This window comes from Vipera berus, assembly GCF_964194415.1.
Source record: "Vipera berus genome assembly, chromosome: 4".
Taxonomy (NCBI): domain Eukaryota; kingdom Metazoa; phylum Chordata; class Lepidosauria; order Squamata; family Viperidae; genus Vipera; species Vipera berus.
This window is the reverse complement of record NC_138206.1, coordinates 25,476,785-25,499,438: the sequence shown is the minus strand read 5'-3', so window position 1 is coordinate 25,499,438 and position 22,654 is coordinate 25,476,785. Positions and strand designations below refer to the sequence as shown.

General features: G+C 34.3%; 1 protein-coding gene across 1 annotated transcript in view; it reads right to left on the bottom strand.

Moving 5' to 3' along the window:
• PDS5B (PDS5 cohesin associated factor B) overlaps positions 1 to 22,654 on the bottom strand; it is a 97,117-nt gene that overhangs the window by 59,238 nt on the left and 15,225 nt on the right. Inside the window, exons 2-11 of the mRNA XM_081326784.1 lie at positions 14,874 to 14,996; positions 13,250 to 13,453; positions 10,069 to 10,155; positions 9,774 to 9,871; positions 9,093 to 9,219; positions 7,787 to 7,867; positions 6,029 to 6,169; positions 5,274 to 5,389; positions 3,022 to 3,116; positions 1,103 to 1,248 (exon numbers count right to left, since the gene is read on the bottom strand). Of these exons, the coding sequence (XP_081182910.1) occupies positions 1,103 to 1,248; positions 3,022 to 3,116; positions 5,274 to 5,389; positions 6,029 to 6,169; positions 7,787 to 7,867; positions 9,093 to 9,219; positions 9,774 to 9,871; positions 10,069 to 10,155; positions 13,250 to 13,453; positions 14,874 to 14,981 (1,203 nt within the window). The 5' untranslated portion in view covers positions 14,982 to 14,996. The remainder of the gene's footprint in view (positions 1 to 1,102; positions 1,249 to 3,021; positions 3,117 to 5,273; positions 5,390 to 6,028; positions 6,170 to 7,786; positions 7,868 to 9,092; positions 9,220 to 9,773; positions 9,872 to 10,068; positions 10,156 to 13,249; positions 13,454 to 14,873; positions 14,997 to 22,654) is intronic.

Genomic DNA, 22,654 nt, shown 5'->3' with positions numbered 1-22,654 from the left:
GCGATTGGGAGCCAGCAGCTGCAAGCTCATATCTCCGCGCCTTTCCTCCCACAGGCTGGGCGTGCTCTGGGGTGCTAGGCAAGGAAGGAAAGGCCCTGCAAAAGGGGGCCAGGCATGGGGAAGCTGCCTGGCAAAGCAGAGTGACTGGAGAAGCCAGGCAAAGTGGAGCGTGGCTGGGTGTGACAGGGTTAAGCTGGGAGGGGCGGGGCGAGCAGAGGCAAATGAGCTATAGCTGCTGCTGCACACCACCAGCCCCTGATCACTCGCCATTTCTGTGTACATGTTTCAGGGCGCCCGGTTGGCTTGCGGTGGGCCAGGGCTGGGGCAGCGCGGGCCGGTTCCTTGCCATTTCTGGGACAGCCCCTGGGGGCCAAATCTGGGCCCTCCCTGGGCCGGATCCGGCCCGCGGGCCTTGTGTTTGACATGCCTGCTCTAAGAGAATGTACAAATCACAACTTAAAAAGGGATACACAGTTAATAACACAACATGTTGTTGTTGTTACTTGCAAAGTCGTGTCCAACCCATCACAACCCCATGGACATAATACAACATAGTCAATGTCAATTCAATAAGATTTATACATATAAAATAATACCTTGCTACTTGCTATATATGAAGGATATAATTGTAAAGATTCACAAACAGAAGGCCCTTTTGAAGATACAATGTCACTGAAAAAAGTGACTTATGACCATTTTTCACAAATTCTTCTAGTCATGTGATCAAAATTTGGATGCTTGGCAACTGGCATGTATTTATGACAGTTGCAGTATCCCAGGGTCATGTGATTGCATTTTGTGTTCTTCTGACAAGCAAAGTTAACCATCTTAACAACCATGTTATTAATTTAGCAACTGCAGTGACTCACTTTCTGTGGCAAGAAAGGTGTAAAATGGGGCAAAACTCACAACTGTCTTGCTTATCAACAGAAATTTTGGGTTCAACTGTGGTCATAAGACAAGGACTGACTACAAAAAGTATCCATGCAGAGTAGATAATCAAAGTATATGAACATGCTATTGAAGGTGTTAACAATAAAGTATTTTTAAAAACCAAATTTAATGAACTGATTAGTAGTCTGTAATTAACCAACAAACTTACCCGTTTGTCAAGTGTTCGTTCTCTCACAAAATTAAGCAGATGATCATTCACAAGTAGGAGATCTTTCTTAGCAGCAGTAACTATTGATACAATAACATCATGCCTAATAGCTTCTTCAGGGTCATGAGATCTCACTTTAAGATATTCTGTACATAATACATAAAATATATATTGTACATAAAATACACTTTAATTGAAATGCTGTATCATTAAGTTGAATGCTTGCAATATACACTTATGAAGATAATTATTCTAAAGAGTCATATGTTATAAAATATGCCATCATAGCCATGTTCTTTTTTCTCTAAGTAAAATCAACAATGTCACTAATGGGAAAAATAAATTAAGCCACTTGGAAGGAATTTTCATTCTCTCCCTAACAGTCTATAAGCACAAGAACCTATTAAAGGATTTGTGTTGCATGGTAATTTCCATCACAAAGAAAACTAACAAAGCAAAGCACCATATTAAACTTTTCTTTCTCCTCTCTCTGATAAATGTTTAGATTTATAGCTCCATAATTTATAGCTTAAGACATGTTTTTTCATGGGAATTAAAAAAATGTATCAGGGTGATATTATGATCTCTGTGTTTAATGTTAAACATTGTTAGGCAGAAACAATCTATCTCTGTCCTAAAATATCATTTGAATATTACATTTTTTTTTCTTGCACAAAATACCGGTAGTTTGTCACAGCACTATTTATTTTGCTAAAATAAATGCTTTCCAAGAGAATCGAAATATGAACTAAAACTGCATCCAATTAAACATTTGTTTGTGACATTAATTGTATTTAAATTTAGTTCTACATTTTAATTGTTTTACAGCTAGTCCTTGGTTAACGACCACTCATCCAGCAACTGTCTGAAGTTATGACTGCTCTATACACTTACAGCCTGCCCTCAAAGTTGCAGTTGTTGCAGCATCTGCACAGTTACATGATCATGATTTGGATGCTTGGCAACAACTTGCAATTACAACAGTTACACTATTCTGCAGTTGCATGATCACTATTTGAAGATCACAAGCGAAGTCAAAGGAGAATCTGGCAGGAGATGGTGATCACATGACATTGGGCTGAACATCCACACAGGATTCACATAGTGATTGCAACTGGAACTGCCATTGTAAGTCAGTGTGGTCACATAACATTGTTTTTATAACCACATCACTTAGTGACAGTTGCCAGTCCCAATTACCATCGTTAACCAAGGACTATCTATATACACTTTCACTGTAATTTGACTGGATAAAATAATTGAACTGAAGACAGAGAATTAACTAGTTTATTTTTTATGAAGAAATTTACAACAATTTTATTTGTTTGCAAATGTATGTATATTTATAAAGTAATGATGTCATATTCCCTAATACATATTAGTTGGATTATTAGAAACACAGAAAACTGGCAGCAGAGAAAGACCTAGTGGTCTATCAAGTCTGCCCACTAAGTTTGTTTTTTAATTAATTAATTATATTGTATTAAGCTTTGTACTTAAAGGGCTAAAGTATATTATGTCATAAACTGACATGTTTTAATCTAAAAAAATAACAAATAATACTCTTGAACAACTCTGTAAGATCTATGTAATAAAATTGTACTTCTGATGGATGGATGGATGGATGGATGGATGGATGGATGGATGGATACAGACAGACAACAGACAGCAACAGTGATAGAGAGATAACGTACTTACATGCTCATATTAAAACTGTATGTCCAACTTTAACATCTGACAGACTCGAAGGGAGCAATAAAACTTGCAGAGGTCACTAAATAGTATGACTTGAAGCACACTTTTTACAAAGATACCACTATATTTAAGTATTTTTATATTTTAAAAGTATGATGTTTTGTCATATAATTACAAATAGAAGAAAAAGGAAAAATTTCCTTTACTCTGAAGTTGACTGATACCTGTTAGATCTTTCGCTAGATCCGGATGGTTCATAAGGCAGTGACTGGCAAATTTCACACATTCAAGACGGATAGGTACATGTATATCATTAAATCTGTTTTTAAAAAAAATGTAATAACCATGTTGTCATTTCAATTTTCACCAAAATATTGCATCCAAAGTGAACCAAAAGATGATATATAGAGAATATTTCAACAAAGATTAGGTACAATTTTGCACAAAAAAAAGGACCCAGAAAAAACTTATCTCTTAAGTTATGTGCAAGAGAATACATAATTCACTATGATACTACTTTTGCTTAATTGAATTTTATTTTTCTCATCCAAGGAATGGATAAAACACCAGACTACAGGTGTTTTAGAGGGCCTGATTCTTCATCCAAGGCTTCAGTTAGAGTGGTTGAAGCCTATTCGGGTTAATGTATGTTTTCTGTTGTTGTACAGTTTGTGCTCTCTGAACTTGGTTGTTTTCTTGCAGGCGTATCATTATCAAACTAGGTAACATTGTTGGTGCTAGAAGGCAGTGGGTTTTGCTCTTTCTAGTGGTCTACTCTATCAATGCTGATGGGAGTCATCTTGGTGGCTCTTTGATTAGGTTGTTGTTTACTATTAGCTTGTTTCTCTGCACTGGTAGTTCCTTGATTGGGGTATTGTTTACTTCTTGATTGTTGTTCTAGTATAATCTTGATGTTAATCTCTGTTTATCTGATGTTGAGTTTTTGCTATATTCTGTTCCTCTCTTATTGTGATATTATTTTTCTGTACTTTTAATTTGTGAAACACCCAAAATTGCTGGGAGTTGGACGGTGTAAAAATAAAAATAATAATAATAAAATCTGTGCTTTTTTTTAGCCTGAATTTCTTTAAAAATTGTGAACTACAGTATGATTCCAGTTGTCATTTTAACCAAAAGAAAAACATGATGGAAAAGACATATCTATGTGTATTTCTTTGCATTATTTTTATTGTGAAATGTATTTATAACATATTTGCAATTCTACTAGTTAGTTTCTAATGTTATCTTTGAAAGGATAGTAGTATTAATGAAGTGCAATATATCAACTGAATTATACGTTTTGATATTTAGAATAGAATAGAATAGAATAGAATAGAATAGAATAGAATAGAATAGAATAGAATTTATTTTATTTTATTTTATTTTATTTTAATCCCATTTATATCCCGCCCTTCTCCGAAGACTCAGGGCGGCTTACTATTTAAGCACAAACCAATGTGCTTAGCAATAGCCTTCATTCTATGTATATGCCTGCTTATTAGGGCTTTCGGGGGGCCCCAAGCGGCATTATTACAAAGTCAGCTTAATTGCCCCCAACAATCTGGGTCCTCATTTTACCTACCTCGGAAGGATGGAAGGCTGAGTCAACCTTGAGCCTGGTGGGATGCGAACCTGCACTAATTGCAGGCAGCTGGTGTTACTTAAGGAGGCATTAGCCCACTGCTCCACCAAGGCTCCACCAAGAATAACAACTTTATTGTCACTTTGAATGTACACTAATCGGCATACATTAAAATGAAATTTCATTGCATACAGCCCTCAAAGGGTCACAAAAATAAGTAAGTAAATATAGAATTATGCATCTACCCACATATATTATATTTATTATTATTTAATTCTGTTGATAAAGAACTACATTATTCAACATAACTCAGTAAATTGAAAGACACTTGCTAGGTTTATATATTTTGCTGAGCTTCACCTTTGTACCAAACATAGTTGCCTGAACAGGCAGTAACAATGCAGAATCAATAAATGAACTAAATAATCATTGTTTGTTTTGTCCATTTCTTGCTTTCTTTTCCTTTTTTCTGGCATTGTGCCTTGTAAGGAATGCTCAGTACCTCAAGGCAAAAAAAACAAAAACAAGGAAACCACAAAGCCCACTAAGTCACAAATGCAAAAAGAAAACAAATGATTTATGCTAAAATCAGTGATTTCTTCACTGATTCCATTATTGTATTACCCAAAACCAAGCAAACCACATGATAGTTTAGTAAAATGTAGAAGCCCAAAGTTTACAGTTTAAAAACTAATGTAAGTTGATCATAATAATCTATGAAAATACAAATGCAGGTTAAACCTTTCTTAGGATACTTAAAAGTAAGCAGCATAATAGGCAATACTTAAATTTACAGTTCATACTAATATTTAAAAATATATTAAATGTTGAATAATTACAATATGTTAAGACTAAATTACAATTTAGTGAGAAACAAAGTAAAACAAAACATACCTTCCCAAGTAGCATTGCCAAAGGGGTTTGTTCTGAGCTGCCAGCTCTGAATCTTTTGCTCCAAACATTTTTGCAAGAAGTTTTACAACCTGAAGTCGTTCCTCATTGTCATTGCTCTAGAAAATAATATTTTTTAAAGAAAGTATATAAACCTACACAAATAAGCTTTGGAAAACTGTTTCTTCATACACTATAAGAAAGAAAATAGCAAAGAACTAAACTAAAATCAGAGACATGCATGTAGAACAGAAATTATCCTGTAAAATAAAACCAATGTCAGATGTACCATTAGATAAACATAGAATAAATCACTCCATGTGCAAATTAAATGTGATCAACAACAATTACAAATTTACAACAGCTTTCCTGTTCTATTTTGTGGATCTTTGTGATGGAAATGCACCATTCCGCTGATTTAAGTTAGAGCTACCAGATCTGGATTGTAAATAAATTTGTTTTTCGTATCTGTTTGCTGGTAGTTCTGAGGAAGGACAGTCACTTACACTGGAAATTAGAGAATTAAAAATATATTATTTTTATTATTGTTCAGTGACAGTTGAAAAGAGAAGTGCATTAGCATTCACTGAGATATTAAAACATATTTGAAATTTATAGCGAGGGACGTTCATCAGAAAAAGGACTGAAAAGAGAGGCATTCCCTAAAACAGAATTAAAGTTCTTATTGAAAAATGGTGCATCATCCATGCCCACTACACATTAATCTTCAATTAATGGCAGTGATATAATAGACTTACCTTAAGTTTAAACTCAAGCTGTGGCAAAACTGAGAGTAAAAGATGGCTGTCAATATTATATAGCTCCAAAATTAAATCAAAAACATGCTCTGAGAGATCACTGATGGATGTTTTTCCTAGCATAAGCACTTGATTAAAGAACTGTGAAAAAAAATCAAAATATGAACAGCAGGATAGAAACTATAACCTTTTAATTTTTTTTAGAACAATTCTAATTTTCTAACTAAACCAAGATTCCCTATGAAAAATTGCTATTTTCACAATTACATTTAATCCCATTAATACTTCATTCATTAAATTGGGAGCTAACTTTTCATCTACTTTGTCTATGCAATTAAATTCATTATAAGAAAATTAAAATATTAATGGTAATAGATATACATGTTTAGAAAGCTAGTGCCAACTGTATTCTGTACGTACTAAATTCACAATTTACACAAAGAATCTGACATTTAAATATCTAGAAATAACTGCATAAGTGTATAAAGATTCCTAATGTGAGCTGTTAATGGATCATCAAAATTGAGATACAATTTGAAATAAAATGTAATACATTGCTGTATGGATGGATCAAGAATATAAATGTCAGTTATCTATGTTGACAATTTATATACATATTACATTTTGAAAATCAATCCTTAAAATGATTACTGATGTTATTAAAATAAGTACTTCCTTAGTTTAGAAGACATGTAAGCCTTTGTAAATTGTAATGTCTGTTACAGTAAAAACTAGGTACTAGACCAGGGGTGTCAAACTGCCGGCCCGCAGGCCAGTTTCATCATACCAAAGCCACACCCATCCCATTGCCGGCAACGCAGAGTCGCGATACATCTCGTGACGTAGCGAGTTTGACACCCATGTACTAACTAGACAGTACTTCACTTAGCATAACACAGATTTATTCTATTACTATTTTGAAATACTTTAGTTTTCCTAGACCAATTCTAAAACAAACTGCATGAAGAAACAGTAGGAGAAAATTCTATCTCCCAAAATGCCTAACTCTTTCAAAAGATCATCTCCATATATACATTTCACATGATCAGAATAAAATATGAAAAGTAATTGGTACTTTTTGTGACTGGAATTACTTGGAAAAGCTCAGCTGCAACTATAGAGATGACTGCTAGAAGATAATCTTTTATCATCCAGTTTGTAAGATCATATCTTCCAGCAGATGCTGGAAAATAGCTTGCTTTGGGGGGGGAGGAATTTGTGGAAAAAATATACTGAATGAATATTTTTCATATATAATTTAGAACGTTCAGTGAAGTTTATTCTCAAATAATCATGCACTGGTTGCAGATTCAAACAGATGACAATCAACTCAGTGGTATTCTATTATTAACTTCTTAATTATTGCTATTATTTTACATTTTATCATGTGTCACACAGCTGGCTTTCACTCCAAAGGATGGCCTAGAACTCAGTCTCCTGGTTTGCAGGCCAGCACCTTAACCACTATAGCAAAATGGCTCTCAATACTAATTGAAGATTATCAAGAACTGAACATCTAATTTCATGCTTTAAAGCTATCAGTTACAGAAGGACAGTCAATAGAAACATAGCATAAGATACTCAATACATCTAACAAGTGATGTAATCAATTGCTGTTAACTTGATTTATGAAAGTTGCCAGTTCAACTATGATTTGATTGTAGGAAAGTCCTAAACTATTCAATGTGCAATATAAAAGTATATTAACACTAATGATATTCATTTTTGTCTGCATGGTCATTTTAAATTATCACTTACATTAGTAATGTATGGTTCAATAGCCTGGGCTGTTCTCTTCAGTAAAGCCTTTGCCAAGTCATATGCTTGTTTGTTTAAATTCTGAAAAGTATATTTGACACAAAATTATAGGTTTATTCTAAAAATGTTATACTTGATACAAATAAATAAATCAACATAATTGGCTTTTTTTCAAAATTTTAAAGAACAGGATGAGAAACATTGTTTAAATATATTACAACTACAAGCATTCCAATCACTATAGTTTGAGTACATAAAAATAAACATGTACATTAAAGTTAATATTGTGTACAACTTTAAAAGACAGCAGCACTCAAGCTCCATATCTCACACGTCATCTACTACTTCAGGACACCCCAGAAGATAGCAGAACGTACATCAGATTAAGATGTACAGGATTCCGCTATCAATCATATAGTTTGATTTTTATCCCACCTCCTCTTCCTCCTCTACTATAGTCTACTCTAGGGCCAAATTTTTATCTTCCATCTCACAATCTAATCATTTGAATTCATTCATTTTAGAATTCATTATATCTAATGTCAATATTCTACAAAGTTATTTTCATACACACATAATACATATGGTATATTCAAAATTCAGACTGGCATTTTTTTCTTATTTTAATTATAGTAAACACCTCTAAATTAAATTGGCTTAAAATAAAACCTACAATGCAAATTAATTAAAATGTTTCCAGATTCACTGTTGTCATGCCTCTTCTCCCACTTACTGCTATGGCAATGACAATATATTTCAGATTTTAGTAAGGCAAAATTTAATAATAAAAAATAATAACTATTTGATAGCGAAAGAAAAAGACTGCAAGTATGAATATAATTTACATAATGATCCTCTTCATTAAACTTAGACCAATATAACATTCTTTTATTTCATGCTTTAGAGCAGGGGTATCAAACTGCTGGCCCGCAGGCCGGTTGCATCATGCGGAGCCCACACCCACCCCAGCTCCGACAATGCAAAAGAAGTTGCGATACATTGCAACATGTCATCTGATGCAGCAAGTTTGACACCCTTGCTTTAGAGCAGGGGTGTCAAACTGCCGGCCTGCAGGCTGGATGCATCATAGCGAAACTGTGCCCACCCTATTGCCTGCAATGGCAAAAAACTCACATCGCGACACTTTAGAGATTCTCTAAGCAATAGGATAAAATATTGGCTAATTTCACAATTTCAAATAATCAATCTACTCTTTATGTTATAAACTCATGAATAAAAAGTATATTTCGTCAAATATACTATGTATCAATTTGCAATATTTTTGTGTTAAAATGTTAATTCTTACCTTATGTGCAGGGACTAGATTAACTAAAACGGTATCCAAAAGTTCTTGAGATACTGTATCACCTTCACAAATGATAGAACTCATCAAATCTACCATATGCATATGAACCTTCTGATTATGACCATTGCTAAAATGAGAACAGTGTCAGCTCAGCAACATAGTGTAAGTTATAATGGCCCATCTTAAATTAGAATTTGGATAATTGACAGTGCAAAACCATAATTCTTATCTGGCCCTCAAGAAGTTTCCTACTTGTCATTCTCCTCTTTTCATTGCTTTCCCCCCCCCCCATCTGCCATGGTGAAATAGGTGCATGTGCCATCTTTTCCATTCTGACCAAACCTTCAATAATCTGTCCCAAGCATAATAAACATCAAGTTCACTGAGAACACAACATAACATAACCTCCTCCAAGTCCATCAGTAATCCTAACAAGATTATTTCTACCTTGCTGCTAGTAATAGTCATTTCAACTGTATTTAAGTTACTGGCCAGAAGAGGTCTTAACTTATATCCTAGAAAACCCCACTTAGTCAAGATTGCAAGGAAAATATTTTGTGGGGTTAAAAATGTTACTCATCCATGCAACTTTTTTCACCTCCACTTTAAGCCTACTCCTAACAATTGAAACATTCTTTCAGTCCCACAACCTAGCAAAATTGCTGTTAAATATATACTCACTTGATCACAGAAAATAATGTTCTGTACAGTTGTGTAAAAATTTCATTGCTATCTTCTAGTTCAAAGCATATGTTGTAAGATTTAACCCATGCAATATTCTATTTAGGAGAAAAAGATACAGTAACTATAATTTAATAAAGAATTGGTAAAGTCAGTACTGAATAACTTTGCACCTTAAATACAGATGTTTCAGATATACTTAAAATGCTATTGTATTTTACGCAGAACAGATATTTGACTGACTAAAATTTTGATCAAACTAAGATGAACATGAATGAAAATTATTTATATTTACCTCTAATAAATAAAAATATCTGTTGAATTGTGGGCTTTTTGTATCTTCTAATCCTTTCAGTTGTCTTGTGATGAACATAAATATATCCTGGGGAGAAAATATAGTATATGTTTGTCATCTAAAGTAAATACTTCCTGTATAATCATTTAGTTCATTTAGCTGAACTGGAAAAAATTGTCACTATACTATATTTGAAATTAACCTTTTCCTTTTACAATCCAATGGTGGGAACATCATTCAAGATATTGAAGCATCAATTTCCACCCTCATTTGTTGATTTTATTTTAGCAGAATATTATCTTTTGAGTTTCCCAAATCTGTTACAGAAGATATTGATAAAAGTAGCTCCTGGCCATTCCTCCCCAACACACAAACATATTAATGTATTCCAAATAACAACCATATAAACATGAGGAATTTACTATGATCTTATGTTGGATATATTAAACATATAACATTGTTCATGGGTTTTATAAATAACCACGGTGGACCTATAAGCACTGTTTGCAATATGTTTCAATACTACAACAAAAAGCACTGTTTGAAAGAGTAGAAACTGCAATTCAACCAAAAACTAGCTTTGAAAATGATTCAATGGTTACTTTGGAAAGGTTTCTTGAACTCATTAAGAGGGACTCTGGGAGCAAGCAGCTCTTCTGAGTCCCATAGCTTTTATTTCTTCCCTCAACTATGGGGGGAGGGGAGGGAATATATGATTAAAACCAAATGAATCAGTCTCAGGTCACTTAAATTAGTTCATGTTTAAGGTAACTGGAATTCTTCAAATAATTCCCAAAAATATCCAAATTACATTCAATGAAAGACATTTGTATTTGTTTCAACATATCTTGAGCTAATAAAGCAATCAGTAGCCAAGAAAATTCATAGCCAACTATCCTTAAGATTCATCCATTAATATGTTTGGTTTAATTTTGAAAATTTCAATTAATTTGTTACCAACAGCTATATTCAGCTTTATTTATCTATATTATATTCTTAATAAATATTTGAATGCATATCAGTTAATTTACAAGTATATAATTTTTGTTACATTTCTTTTATTTCATATTTTAATTTTGTTATTCATATTTCTCAGAAAATCAGAAGCTATTATTATTGCTACTAAAGTAGCATTACTATAGTATACTGGTTACCATATAACCAGTCCTCTGGCATATACTATGCTCATTAACCATTTTTAGAATACACAGGTGTGTGACTTCTACCCCAACTTCATCAAATATTGCATTATGAACAGACAAAAATAGTTCTATAATAATAATGTATAATAATATATAATAAATATATATAACTGAAAAAGCATATGTAGATATACGATAATATACTTGTAAAATGAAAATATTAATCATAAAAAGCAGCAATGATCAGGTGTTTACTTGATGGTACTTACAAATAAAAAGGTAACCAAAGAATAAATTCATTGTTTTCTTTTGTGGAAAATAAAATATATAAATTTTAACGTTATTACTAATATAAATACTAATTTTATTCCTACAATTCCTATATATAAATACTAATTTACAGTGTCAGCTAAAAAGATCAAAGTCACTGATCTGTTAACCTGTTAGACAAATTAGATATTGTATCATATACCAAAGAATAATTGGAATAGTTTATGAAAAAATGCATAAAGTCCACTATATTTATGAATCTATAGAAAACAAAATAATAAAATTTCCCATTATCACATTTCTTTAAAATTCACAAGGAAGATTTCTTAAATCAACATTATCCAAACACCACCACTAGGCGGCTTTATTTCAAAACCCTTGTTCATCCAAGCATACCATACAAGTCAGTATTACAAATCAAGAGAAGAAAGCAAGAATTAAGGGAATAAGAAACAAGAAAGAACTAAGAAGGAAATGGATAAGAAATGAAAGACTGTTCATACTATACACACGGTATCTTTCTACAAATTGTACACTATCTTGATGAACATTATATGAAGCATTCTTTTGAAACTCCTTTGTACATCAATTCTCTGTTCCTCTTTTTCTAAAAAAAAAAGCTTCTGAGGTCTCTAGCAATTCCAATAACCATACTTACAATTCTATAAATGTGCATGAATGTGCAGAAATCCTTTTCTAATGAGAATCAAGGCTGGAGGATGAAACAAAGTGTTTCAATCAAGCACATTTTCTTTAGACTCTTGGTAATACCCTAACTGTGGTGGAAAACAATAATTGCCTGAAAGTAACCACATTGTCTTAATGTAATGGCAAATCACTGTTTCGTTTACTAAATTACAATTTATTTGAATCTCTGAACTTACTCATATTGATCAACCACAAAATTTTTTAAACAGGATTAAAAAATGCAAATTTAAATTAGTGCTATCTGCACTTAGTCTCATTTGTGTTTTTTACAGCTTCTTTCACCAATCCATTCTTCTTGCCCACCTGGTTAAGAGGCAAAAAGAAACAATGGCTTAAAAATGAAACTAAGTTGCAGCTAAACAATTCTTACTACTATACTTCCTTCTCCCTTCTTTTTCAGTCTACCTCCCTATTAATAAATGTTCCCTCTCCAGTTCTGTTTCCTACTACTTTAGTGAAATGGAAGGGAAATCAATTTAAAATAGGCAGTATTATCAATCAGAACTAAAGCTTTCATTGGCTGCTTTCTCCTTTTTTGAAAAATCAAATGTTTCTTTCTGTGTGTGTGTGTCTCTCTCTCTCACACACACATGCACACAACCAGAAACACCAGAAAAATAAGAGCTTAATTTAAAGCTTAATTTAAAGGCAGAACTCTGATTTTCATTTTTAATTTTATAGTTCCCCTACTGAGGGAGGATTTGAACACCCATTATTTAAAATTAATATTAGGAATTTGGCACTCTATTTTGCTGTAAGTAGCATATAAATAAAATCAGATAACAAAGAAAGCAATATGTACAGGACTACGTTACACTACTTATAATATCAGATATGCTAAATACTATGCAAAAATCTACCAAACTGAAAAGGAAAGAAAGTTTATTATTTAATTCACATTAGTTGCAATGCACATCATAAAACATACAATACAGAGTTTCATATGCAATTGAAAACTATGATCTACTAGGCAATTGGCTTTTAGTTGTTTAGAAATAAATATAAAATAGCATTGTTACACACCCAGATTCCAAGAAATTAAGGAAATCACACAGCTTTACCTTAAGTTTATCAGGTGAAGTATATGGTGCTTCAGGAGCATATATTCTAAAAATATCTGCAAGACAACATGCAACAAGCAAGCGTACATCTTTGTCAGGATGCTTAAGAAAAAAATCAGAAGCAAGATGTAAAGCAAGATTGAGATACAACTCTTTTTCCTCTTCAGAGTCTTGGTCCATATCCATAAAGGTTTTTACAACCATCTGCCAAAATAATGTTCAAAAGTTAGCAATAATTATAAATAAGACATTTCGTATACATGCATACATACATACCCGTTGTTGTTGTTTTAACCATTTAGTCATGTCCAATTCTTGGCGACTTTATAGGCAAGTATACTCCATGCTACCCTCTCAAACACAGCTTCTTTCAATTGTTGGGTGTTTATCTTGTATCAGATTTGATATTATCAAGCCAGCAAGTTCTTTGCTTGCCCCTTCATGGAAGCGGCATCCATACAAGACAACCGGTCATTCACATATTTGAATTCCACCACTGGACTAGCCCCCTCCTCCCAAAATAATAACCAATACCTCTGAATGGCTGAGGCTGGAAGTGTCCTTCCAGTCTTAGGCTAATAACTATAGTACTAAAGATATTTACTACATTGAAATCGAATGCTGTCCATAGTCAACATATCCAATATTGTCCTGATTTCACAATGTCACTGACAAATCAATTTCTTTAGAATATTATGGTTATGTATTTAAAAATATAATTATTGAACATCTCTTAACATTTATGCAAATATTCACACTTTATTTTAAAAAAACCAATTTATTATATCAAACAACTCCACAACAGAACAAAAATCACAGCCACACACATACTGCCCCATATAGAAATCCACTAGTACAAATCCCTGATAGATGGCCCCTTCAGCTTCTGTTTAAATACTTCCTAAAACAGTGTTTCACTGCTAAACAGCTCTATTTGAAAATGGTTTTTTTTCCTGATGTCGAACCATATTTTATTATCAGTTGAGAAGGAAATAAAATCATGTCTTTAAATCATAACTTTCCTAGTATCTGCAGTTATTGTTCTATTGTTTTCCGGGTTCCTTACCTAGAATTATATTTTATAATTGTCAAAATTGAATAACCACCACCCTCCAAAAAAAAGAAAAAAAACAGCAGAGAGATGGGAAGTATACTATTCCTTCCTTCTCCAACAGAAAAGTTCTTGTTCACAAGAACCACTGTAGCTATGATATTTTGTGTTTATTTAAGTAACCCTACTTTTAGGATCTATATAATAATATAATCAATTTTTCCTCTCTTATCTAATTAAAAAAGCTCAAGGAATCAAACATATTTACTTAGAAATATTGAACAAAACAAACATTAACATAAAGAGCATGAGGCAGTTTAAAAGTTGTTGGATGCTCTGTTTATTTTAGGCAGGAAATGATCATCACAATTCAATTTAACAAGCAACTAAAAAAGAGATTCTTATAAGGAATTTTGTTTCATTGAATTACTTCTGCTCATCAGAAAAACTTCCAACAACATGCTGTTATTTACATCATTAACCTTTTTGTTTGAAGATAAACAATTTCACACACATCCAATTTTGAGCTATCCAAATATAAACTTCACAATATATAATACATTACCCACTCACTTTTAATCTTCGTACCATCTCTTCTTTTGAAATTTTGTCAGATATTTCTTTAACTCCTGGAGGATATGTAATTTTTCCATCATTGGCTCTTGTCTTTGAATGAGCCATAGTGCTATTTTAAACCTAGTAAAGGAAAAATTAAATATTGATCACAAAAATATCATTTTAAAATAAAAATACAGATCAAACAGCCAATAAGCTGTATAAGAAGTTGGATGTGTGTAGCATAGATTCATAGTTTGGCTTTAAGATACCTTGTCCAGGTAGAATCCACCTAGTCTAATAAGTTTGCAGGCAGGCAATTTCAGCATCCCACATCTACATGAATGCAAGGAGACCCCATTCCTTAAACAGTCTTTTTCCGCTATTGCCTCCATATTATGAAACACTTTGAGCAAGAGAATAATCTGGCTCCTTCCTTATTAGTTTTTGGCAAGATGTTCAAGACTATTTATTTATGCAAGTATCCTAGGATTAAATACTGACAGCTGATTATGCGGGCATCTATCTCTTCCTATAGCTAGAAATATATTATGTTGATTTTATGTTGACTTTGCATTTTACATAATCCACCAGGTCTCAGTTTCACCTGGGTATATAAAAATACCTTATATAAATAAATCCAATAATTATTTGCAAATTATTGTACAGGAATTTTGTAATCAACTGCATTGCTGAAATACAATTATAACATATCCAAAATATTAGATTTAAACTATCAAAATCTTTGTATAATGGGAGACTTTAATGCAGTAACAGATGGAACTTTGGACTATAAAAACTCCAAACAAGGGAGGAAAGGAGGAAATACATTACCTAAAGCATTTTTAAAAATGGCAAACTTTGTATCCAAGATATATGGAGAGAAAAAAATCCCCAAAAATACAATATACATTTTACTCAAATAGACATAGATCATGGTCTAGAATTGATATGATATGGACATCTTTGGAACTTAACACAATGATACAGAAATTGAGATAGAAACTAATGTTTGAGCAGATCATAACCAAATAAAGATGACTTGGAGAGGAACTAACAAAAAATTAAGATGGTCCTTGAATACTATACTGAAAGAAAAAGAATTTATACAACTAGAGACAAAGGAAATGGATTTTTTTCTTCCAAATAAACAAGAAAGAAGAAACATCGCTTCAAAATGTGTGGGATACGGCTAAAGCATATTTCAGAGGGTTGGCTATAACCGCTAAAAACAATAAAGAAAAGAAACAACAATAGTTAAAATTGAAGGAAGAATTCAGAAAGTTAGAATCAGAATTACAAACAGACCTAAAAAGAAAATACTTAAGAAACAAATGGGGATAATAAAACATAAATTAAATTTTGCCAAGATGGAAATGATGGCTCAACAGATTAAAAGGGCTAAACAGAACTTCTTTGAAAATGCCAAACAAAGGGAGATGGTTAGCATATAGATTGAAAAAAGAAAAAGAGAAAAAAACTGATAAACAATACAAGATACAAGAGGTGAATTAGTTTCAAAATGATACAATTAAAAAATTATCAAAGATTATTATGAGATACTTTACAAAACAGAGGAAATTCCAAAAGAAAAAATACAGCAGTATTTTTAAAAAGCAGATTTACCAAAAATCTCAGAGAATATTCAAAATATACTAAATGAAAAAATATCAATTATGGAGATTATAGAGGCCATAAAAAAGCAAAAAATGATAAGACTCCAGGTCCAGATGGATTACCTGAAGAGCTTTATAAATCATTACAAGATGTATTAAGTCCTACTTTGAAAGAACTGTGTAATAAAATACTCCTGGAGGCTAAAATACCAAATACATGGACTGAAGCCAACATTACTTTAATACCCAAAGAAGACTGATCTAACGCAAATAAAAAACTATAGACCAATATTACTATTAAATTTAGACTATTTGATCGAATTTATACATATAGATCAAAATGGTTTTCTACCTAAAAGACAGATAAAAAATAAGAATGATTCTTGATGTGTTAAGAGTACTATGAAATTCATCCAGAGAAACAGATGGCTTTAATATTCTTTGATGCACAGAAAGCGTTTGACAATGTAAACTGGCAAATCATGTTTCAGCAACTTGCAGAAATGGACTTTGGAGAAAACTTTATAAATGTAATTAAAACAGTTTATCATAAACAAACAGTCAAAATAATTGTAAATGGAGATTTCACAGAAAACATTATCATTAAAAAAGGCACAAGACAGGGATGCCCACTATCTCCATTGATATTTATACTAACACTGGAAGTATTGAATAGAAACATCAGACAAGATATAGAAATTAAAGGACAAGATAAAAGATGAAAAATATAAACTACAAGCATTTGCAGATGACTTGGTTTTTATATTGGAAGATCCATTGGAAACAAGCACTAAACCTATGGAGAAAATAGAAAAATTTGGGGAAGTGGCAGGGTTGAAAATAAACAGAAAAAACTAAAGTGTTAACCAAGAATCTAACAGAAAAACAAAAAAAAATCATCTAACAAAAAAACCCAAATCTTCAAATAGTTAAAAAAGTTAAATATTTGGGAATTTATCTAACAGCAAAATGTGTAACAATAAAAGAATATAACTATGTAGGAATGCTAAAACAAATAAAATTGTATCTGGAAAAGTGGAAAAACCTACAACTTTCAATGCTGGGGAGAATAACAACAGTGAAAATGAATATCTTACCAAAAATACTCTTTTCATTTCAAACGATTCTTGTAAGGCTCGGAAAAGCCTTTTTTGATGAACTGAATACAACAATATTGAAATTTATCTGGCAAGGAAAAAAAAAGCCAGAATTAGACTGAAAATGCTACAAGAAGCGAAAGAAAGTGGAGGATTTGGACTGCTGGACTGGACGTTATACAACCAAGCATCTATTTTAACATGGCTTAAAGAATGGATAATGCTTAGAGATAAGACTATTATACCTAGAGGGACATGACCTACAAATTGGTTGGCATGCCTTTCTGGGAAGAATAAAACACATAGATACTTTCAAAACCACTTTATAAGAAATGCACTTCTTTTAGAATGGGAAAAAATAAAAGCAAAAATTTATATTAAGATACCTGGATGGCTTTCAACAATGGAAGCTTTCACTTATCCAAATTTAATTAATTTTTTTTATCCCATTTATATCCCGCCCTTCTCTGAAGACTCAGGGTGGCTTACAATCTAAGAAGCACAAATCAATGTGCTTAGCAATAGCCTTCATTCTATGTATATGCCTGCTTATTAGGGCTTTCGGGGGGGGGGGAGCGGCATTTTTACAAAGTAAGCTTATTGCCCCCAACAATCTGGGTCCTCATTTTACCTACCTCGGAAGGATGGAAGGCTGAGTCAGCCTTGTCACAAAGTTGTGACTTATAAAGATATTTTGGACAATGAAGGAAAATTGGAAGACAGACAAGACCTACAAGAAGAAGGTATTGATCTACCATGGTGGCCATATCTGCAGATTCAAACGAGATATGAAAAAGATGCTAAAACAATGGGATTCTATAAGGAACAGACAGAATTTGATCAGATATTGTTAAAAACAGATTAAAAGCTGATTAAGAAACTCTATAAATTTCTGTTAAGATGGAGGAAGAACAAGTTAAAGAAACGATGATAATATGGGCAAAGAACTTTGGATATAATATAGAATTAAAAGACTGGCAAAAGTTATGTGAAAGAAATGTAAAATTAACTAAAGCAGTGATATATAAACCTATATAAAATGTTTTACAGATGGCGTATGACTCTGGTGAGATTAGCAAAAATGTTTAAAAATACTTCAAACAAGTGTTGGAAACGCAAACAAAGACCAGGTTACTTACTATCATATCTGGTGGACATGCCCAAAAGCAAAAAGATTTTGGGTAAAAATACATTTATGGTTGGAGAAAATGACTAAAAAACAAATAGACTTTAAACCAGAATTATTTTTGTTACGATTAATAGCAAATTATGAGAAAGATTGTATATATTTCATTTTACACATACTAACTGCAGCAAGAATTATATTTGCTCAACATTGGAAAAATGAAAATTTACCAAGTGAAGAAATATTAAGAAAATTTTAGTTTGCAGAAATGGACAGATTGACTTTAAATAGGGATGTCAAACACAAGGCCCATGGGCCGGATCCGGCCCAGGGAGGGCCCAGATTTGGCCCCCAGAGGCTGTCCCAGAAATGGCAAGGAACCAGCCCGCGCTGCCCCAGCCCTGGCCCACCGCAAGCCTCTCTCTCTCTCTCTCTCTCTCTCTCTCTCTCTCTCTCAGAGCGCCAGCAGGGAAGCGAAGGTGTGGAGATGGGGAGTGTTGCAGAGTAAGGGAAAAGGGAAGGAAGGAAGGAAGGAAGGAAGGAAGGAAGGAAGGAAGGAAGGAAGGAAGGAGATTGGAATAAGAGGGAGGGAGGGTCTGATGGAATTCCTGCTTTAGCACTTGGCCACCAGCAGCCCTGTTGCCCTTTCACCATCCCCTGGTGGTCTCCCATCCTCTTGCTAAGGATGCTTTGGTTACAAAGCCAGGTCTCCTCTCATGGAGACCTCCCTTTGACCCATGCACTTTGTACTCCTGTACCCACCATGAGTAACCTGGCCATGGAGAGGGAGGACAGCAGCAGCAACCTTGAGGAGGTAAGCGCAGGTGGGCTCCCCCTTGAGGAAGTGTGGCTAGGCAAGGCAGGGCTGTGGGGTCCTGGTGCCGTGGGAGCTCAAGGGTCAGGCTGGGCTCTTGACCTTTGCTGCCCGGAGCTCCGGGCAGTTCGTGCCACCGTACAGTTTGTGCACAGCCTGAGGCTCAGTGAGCTCCTCCAATGGACCATGCCCCGGTGCTCGCCCCGGTCCCACCCCACCTTCCGCCGGAGACCCTCGGATCTTCCCCCGTACTGTTCAGGCCCGCACAGGTGCCCCTGATGTGACTGATGTCAAGCTGGCCACGCCCCACTAGTAAGCCACACCCATGCTCACCACACCCACCTGGCCCCCCATTGGCAACCACAATGCTGATGTGGCCCTCAATGAAATTGAGTTTGACACCCCTGCTGTAGATTTACCTTTTGCAACCTAAACATCTCAAAAAATCCAGAATTAATCTTATTTTTCAAATATTTTTAAATTCTGTGGGAAGTCAGCTCCTCAGAGAAGGGTAGAAAAATATATTTCCTCAAAGGATCTTAAAGAGGCAGGAAAACATGCCCAGTTTTTCTTGATAGCCCCAGGTCTCCCTCCCCCAAGCAGAAACCAATTCTGTACCAATGCAGATGTAAACCATCAGGAAGGTTGCAGCTAGGAGATTAAGAAGACAAAGACCTAAAATCTACATACCTCATCCAGAGAGTCATCAACCCATCCCCAGGGAAGCAGGGCATGACCTTTGGACATAATAGGATTAACCCATCACCATCAGAATACCAGAAAGTCACCCTCAGACTCAGGTCAAAGGTTCATGACACAGGAAACAGCCTCAAACAGGAACAGGAAATCACTCCAAACAAAAGGCTCAAGAGGGTATTAAAACCCACTCCCTACATCTGCTCAGTCCTTTTTTTTTTTTGCAGACCATCTTCCTGTCTGGCTCACCTCTTCAATAAACTACAACTTTCTTCCTAAAGCAGTCGCCATGTTTATTCCCAGCTTGGATGGAACCATGATGAAGACTTTTCTTCCAACAATTCCTTAGAATCAATTCAATTCGATTAATTTCTCAATCTAGAACCTTAACATCAAATTCCAAATTTGTTTTACAAATATCTGTTAGTTTTATGCTTACAGATCAAAACTAAGATAAACACTTGTGCTGAGTGTATGTTCCGAATTTTAAAGAAATTATTTTTATTTCATTGGTTAATGCTCCCTTGCCTTCAGGCAGTCACAGGAAAAATTGTTAAGTATTATCATTAGCAATTGCACTGGCTGAAAAAGTTGTGGCTGCCTTAAGGGGAAAAAAACCTGTAAAAGACTGATATAAAATGTAGCTCAGAGTAATGTTGATGATTAACAGATACATTAAAATGTTTTATCAGGCATTCCCTTTTCCCCTAACAAGGTACACTGGTTCTCACCTATAAAGCCCTACATGGCTTAGGCCTGGGAAATTTGCAGGACCATCTGCTGCCAGGAACGACTTCCCATCGCCCGGTGCGCTCACACAGGGAGGGCCTCCTCAGGGTGCCGTCGGCTAGACAATGTTGGCTGGCGACCCCCAGGGGGAGGGCCTTCTCTGTGGGAGCGCCTGCCCTGTGGAATCAGCTTCCCCTTGAGCTCCAGATGGCCCCGGATCTCCGGTCCTTTCGTCGCGACCTCAAAACATTTCTTTTCCATCAGACTGACCTGGACTGATGATAGGGGTTTCTTAAAAAATGTTTTTAATATTTTATCACTGGGGCTTGTTAGTTTAACCTTTTTTTTAACATTTGTATTATTGTGTTTTATTGTTGTTAGCCGCCCTGAGTCCTTCAGGAGATAGGGCGGCATATAAGTCCCAATAATAAATAAAGAATAAATAAATAAATTATAGGTTAGTCAGCTTAACATCTGTTCTAAGCAGAAATGGTAAACAAAGAAAAAATGAGGTACACAGAACAGGCCTCCCCCTCCAAAAAAATCAGCATGGATTCTCACCAACCTTCTAAAAAACTTTGTTAAGGGTCAACAGGAGCACAGATAAAGGTAATCTCCTACTGACATTGTATATTTGGATTTAAAAAAATAATACTGATTTAATTCCTCCTGAATCAAAGCCCCCTGAATATACTTTACAGTCATGGAATGAGAGATCCTACCTTTTATGGACTACTAAGTTCTGTTTAAAAAACAGAAAGCAAATAGGACTAAATGAACAGTTTCAGCTCTTCCCAAAGGAAGGAAAGAATAGAGCTCCTCAAGGTTTTGCACTGAGACTAGTGGTTTTAAACTTCTTCTTTCATGATCTTGATTCAGAGCAAGCTCACAAATCTACTTCAGCATCAGGGCCATTCCACATTCTTCTCCTTCTCTACTTCACGACTGGGTCTTGCCAACTCCAGGCAGGGGAATTTGTTACTCCACCCACCAAGGAAGTTAGTAGACCTGTCACAAAAAAGGCAACCTGAAGATGCAATAAGCACTCTTGAGCAACAAAACAAATGGCTGCTATGTCCCTTTCTCTCACTTACCAGGTAGATATATTTTTTATGGGATGGATGAATTTGGGTGGTGGTCCAGGTATGGCCCACACACAAGATTGCAAATCCTATAAATTATTCAAGGTGATGAAAACCACAGAAGAATCCCAATTAACCGGAAAGAAATAGCCAAAGAAACAGAAAATGCAGTTAAAATTTAAATTTAAAGTGATGCCCTTTGGAGGGAAATCTTAATTTTACACACACACATCCTTGTAAGGGTTATAACTTATTAAAATATATATTTGACTCGCAGAAGATAGTTCAATAAACTTTCATTAAAAATTTAAGGCTTTTGTATAAATAAAAATGCATCCATATCTGAATATTGTATATAGTTGTATTTGCTAACTGTAAAGTATGTGACAGATTTGGGAAAAGTACTAAAGAATGCAGCCAAAATGAGGAGGAACTTGAGCACCTTCCATGTAAGAAAACACTGCAGAATATAAGCATTTTAGCTTGGGGGGAAAAAATCAACACAGAGAGGATATAATGACGTATACAATAATGCATATCATGAAATTAGGCAGATGCATTCTTTCCCTGCCTCAAAACCCCAGAACCAGGAGTTATCCAGTGAAACTGAATGGTAGATTCAGAACAATCAAAGAATTT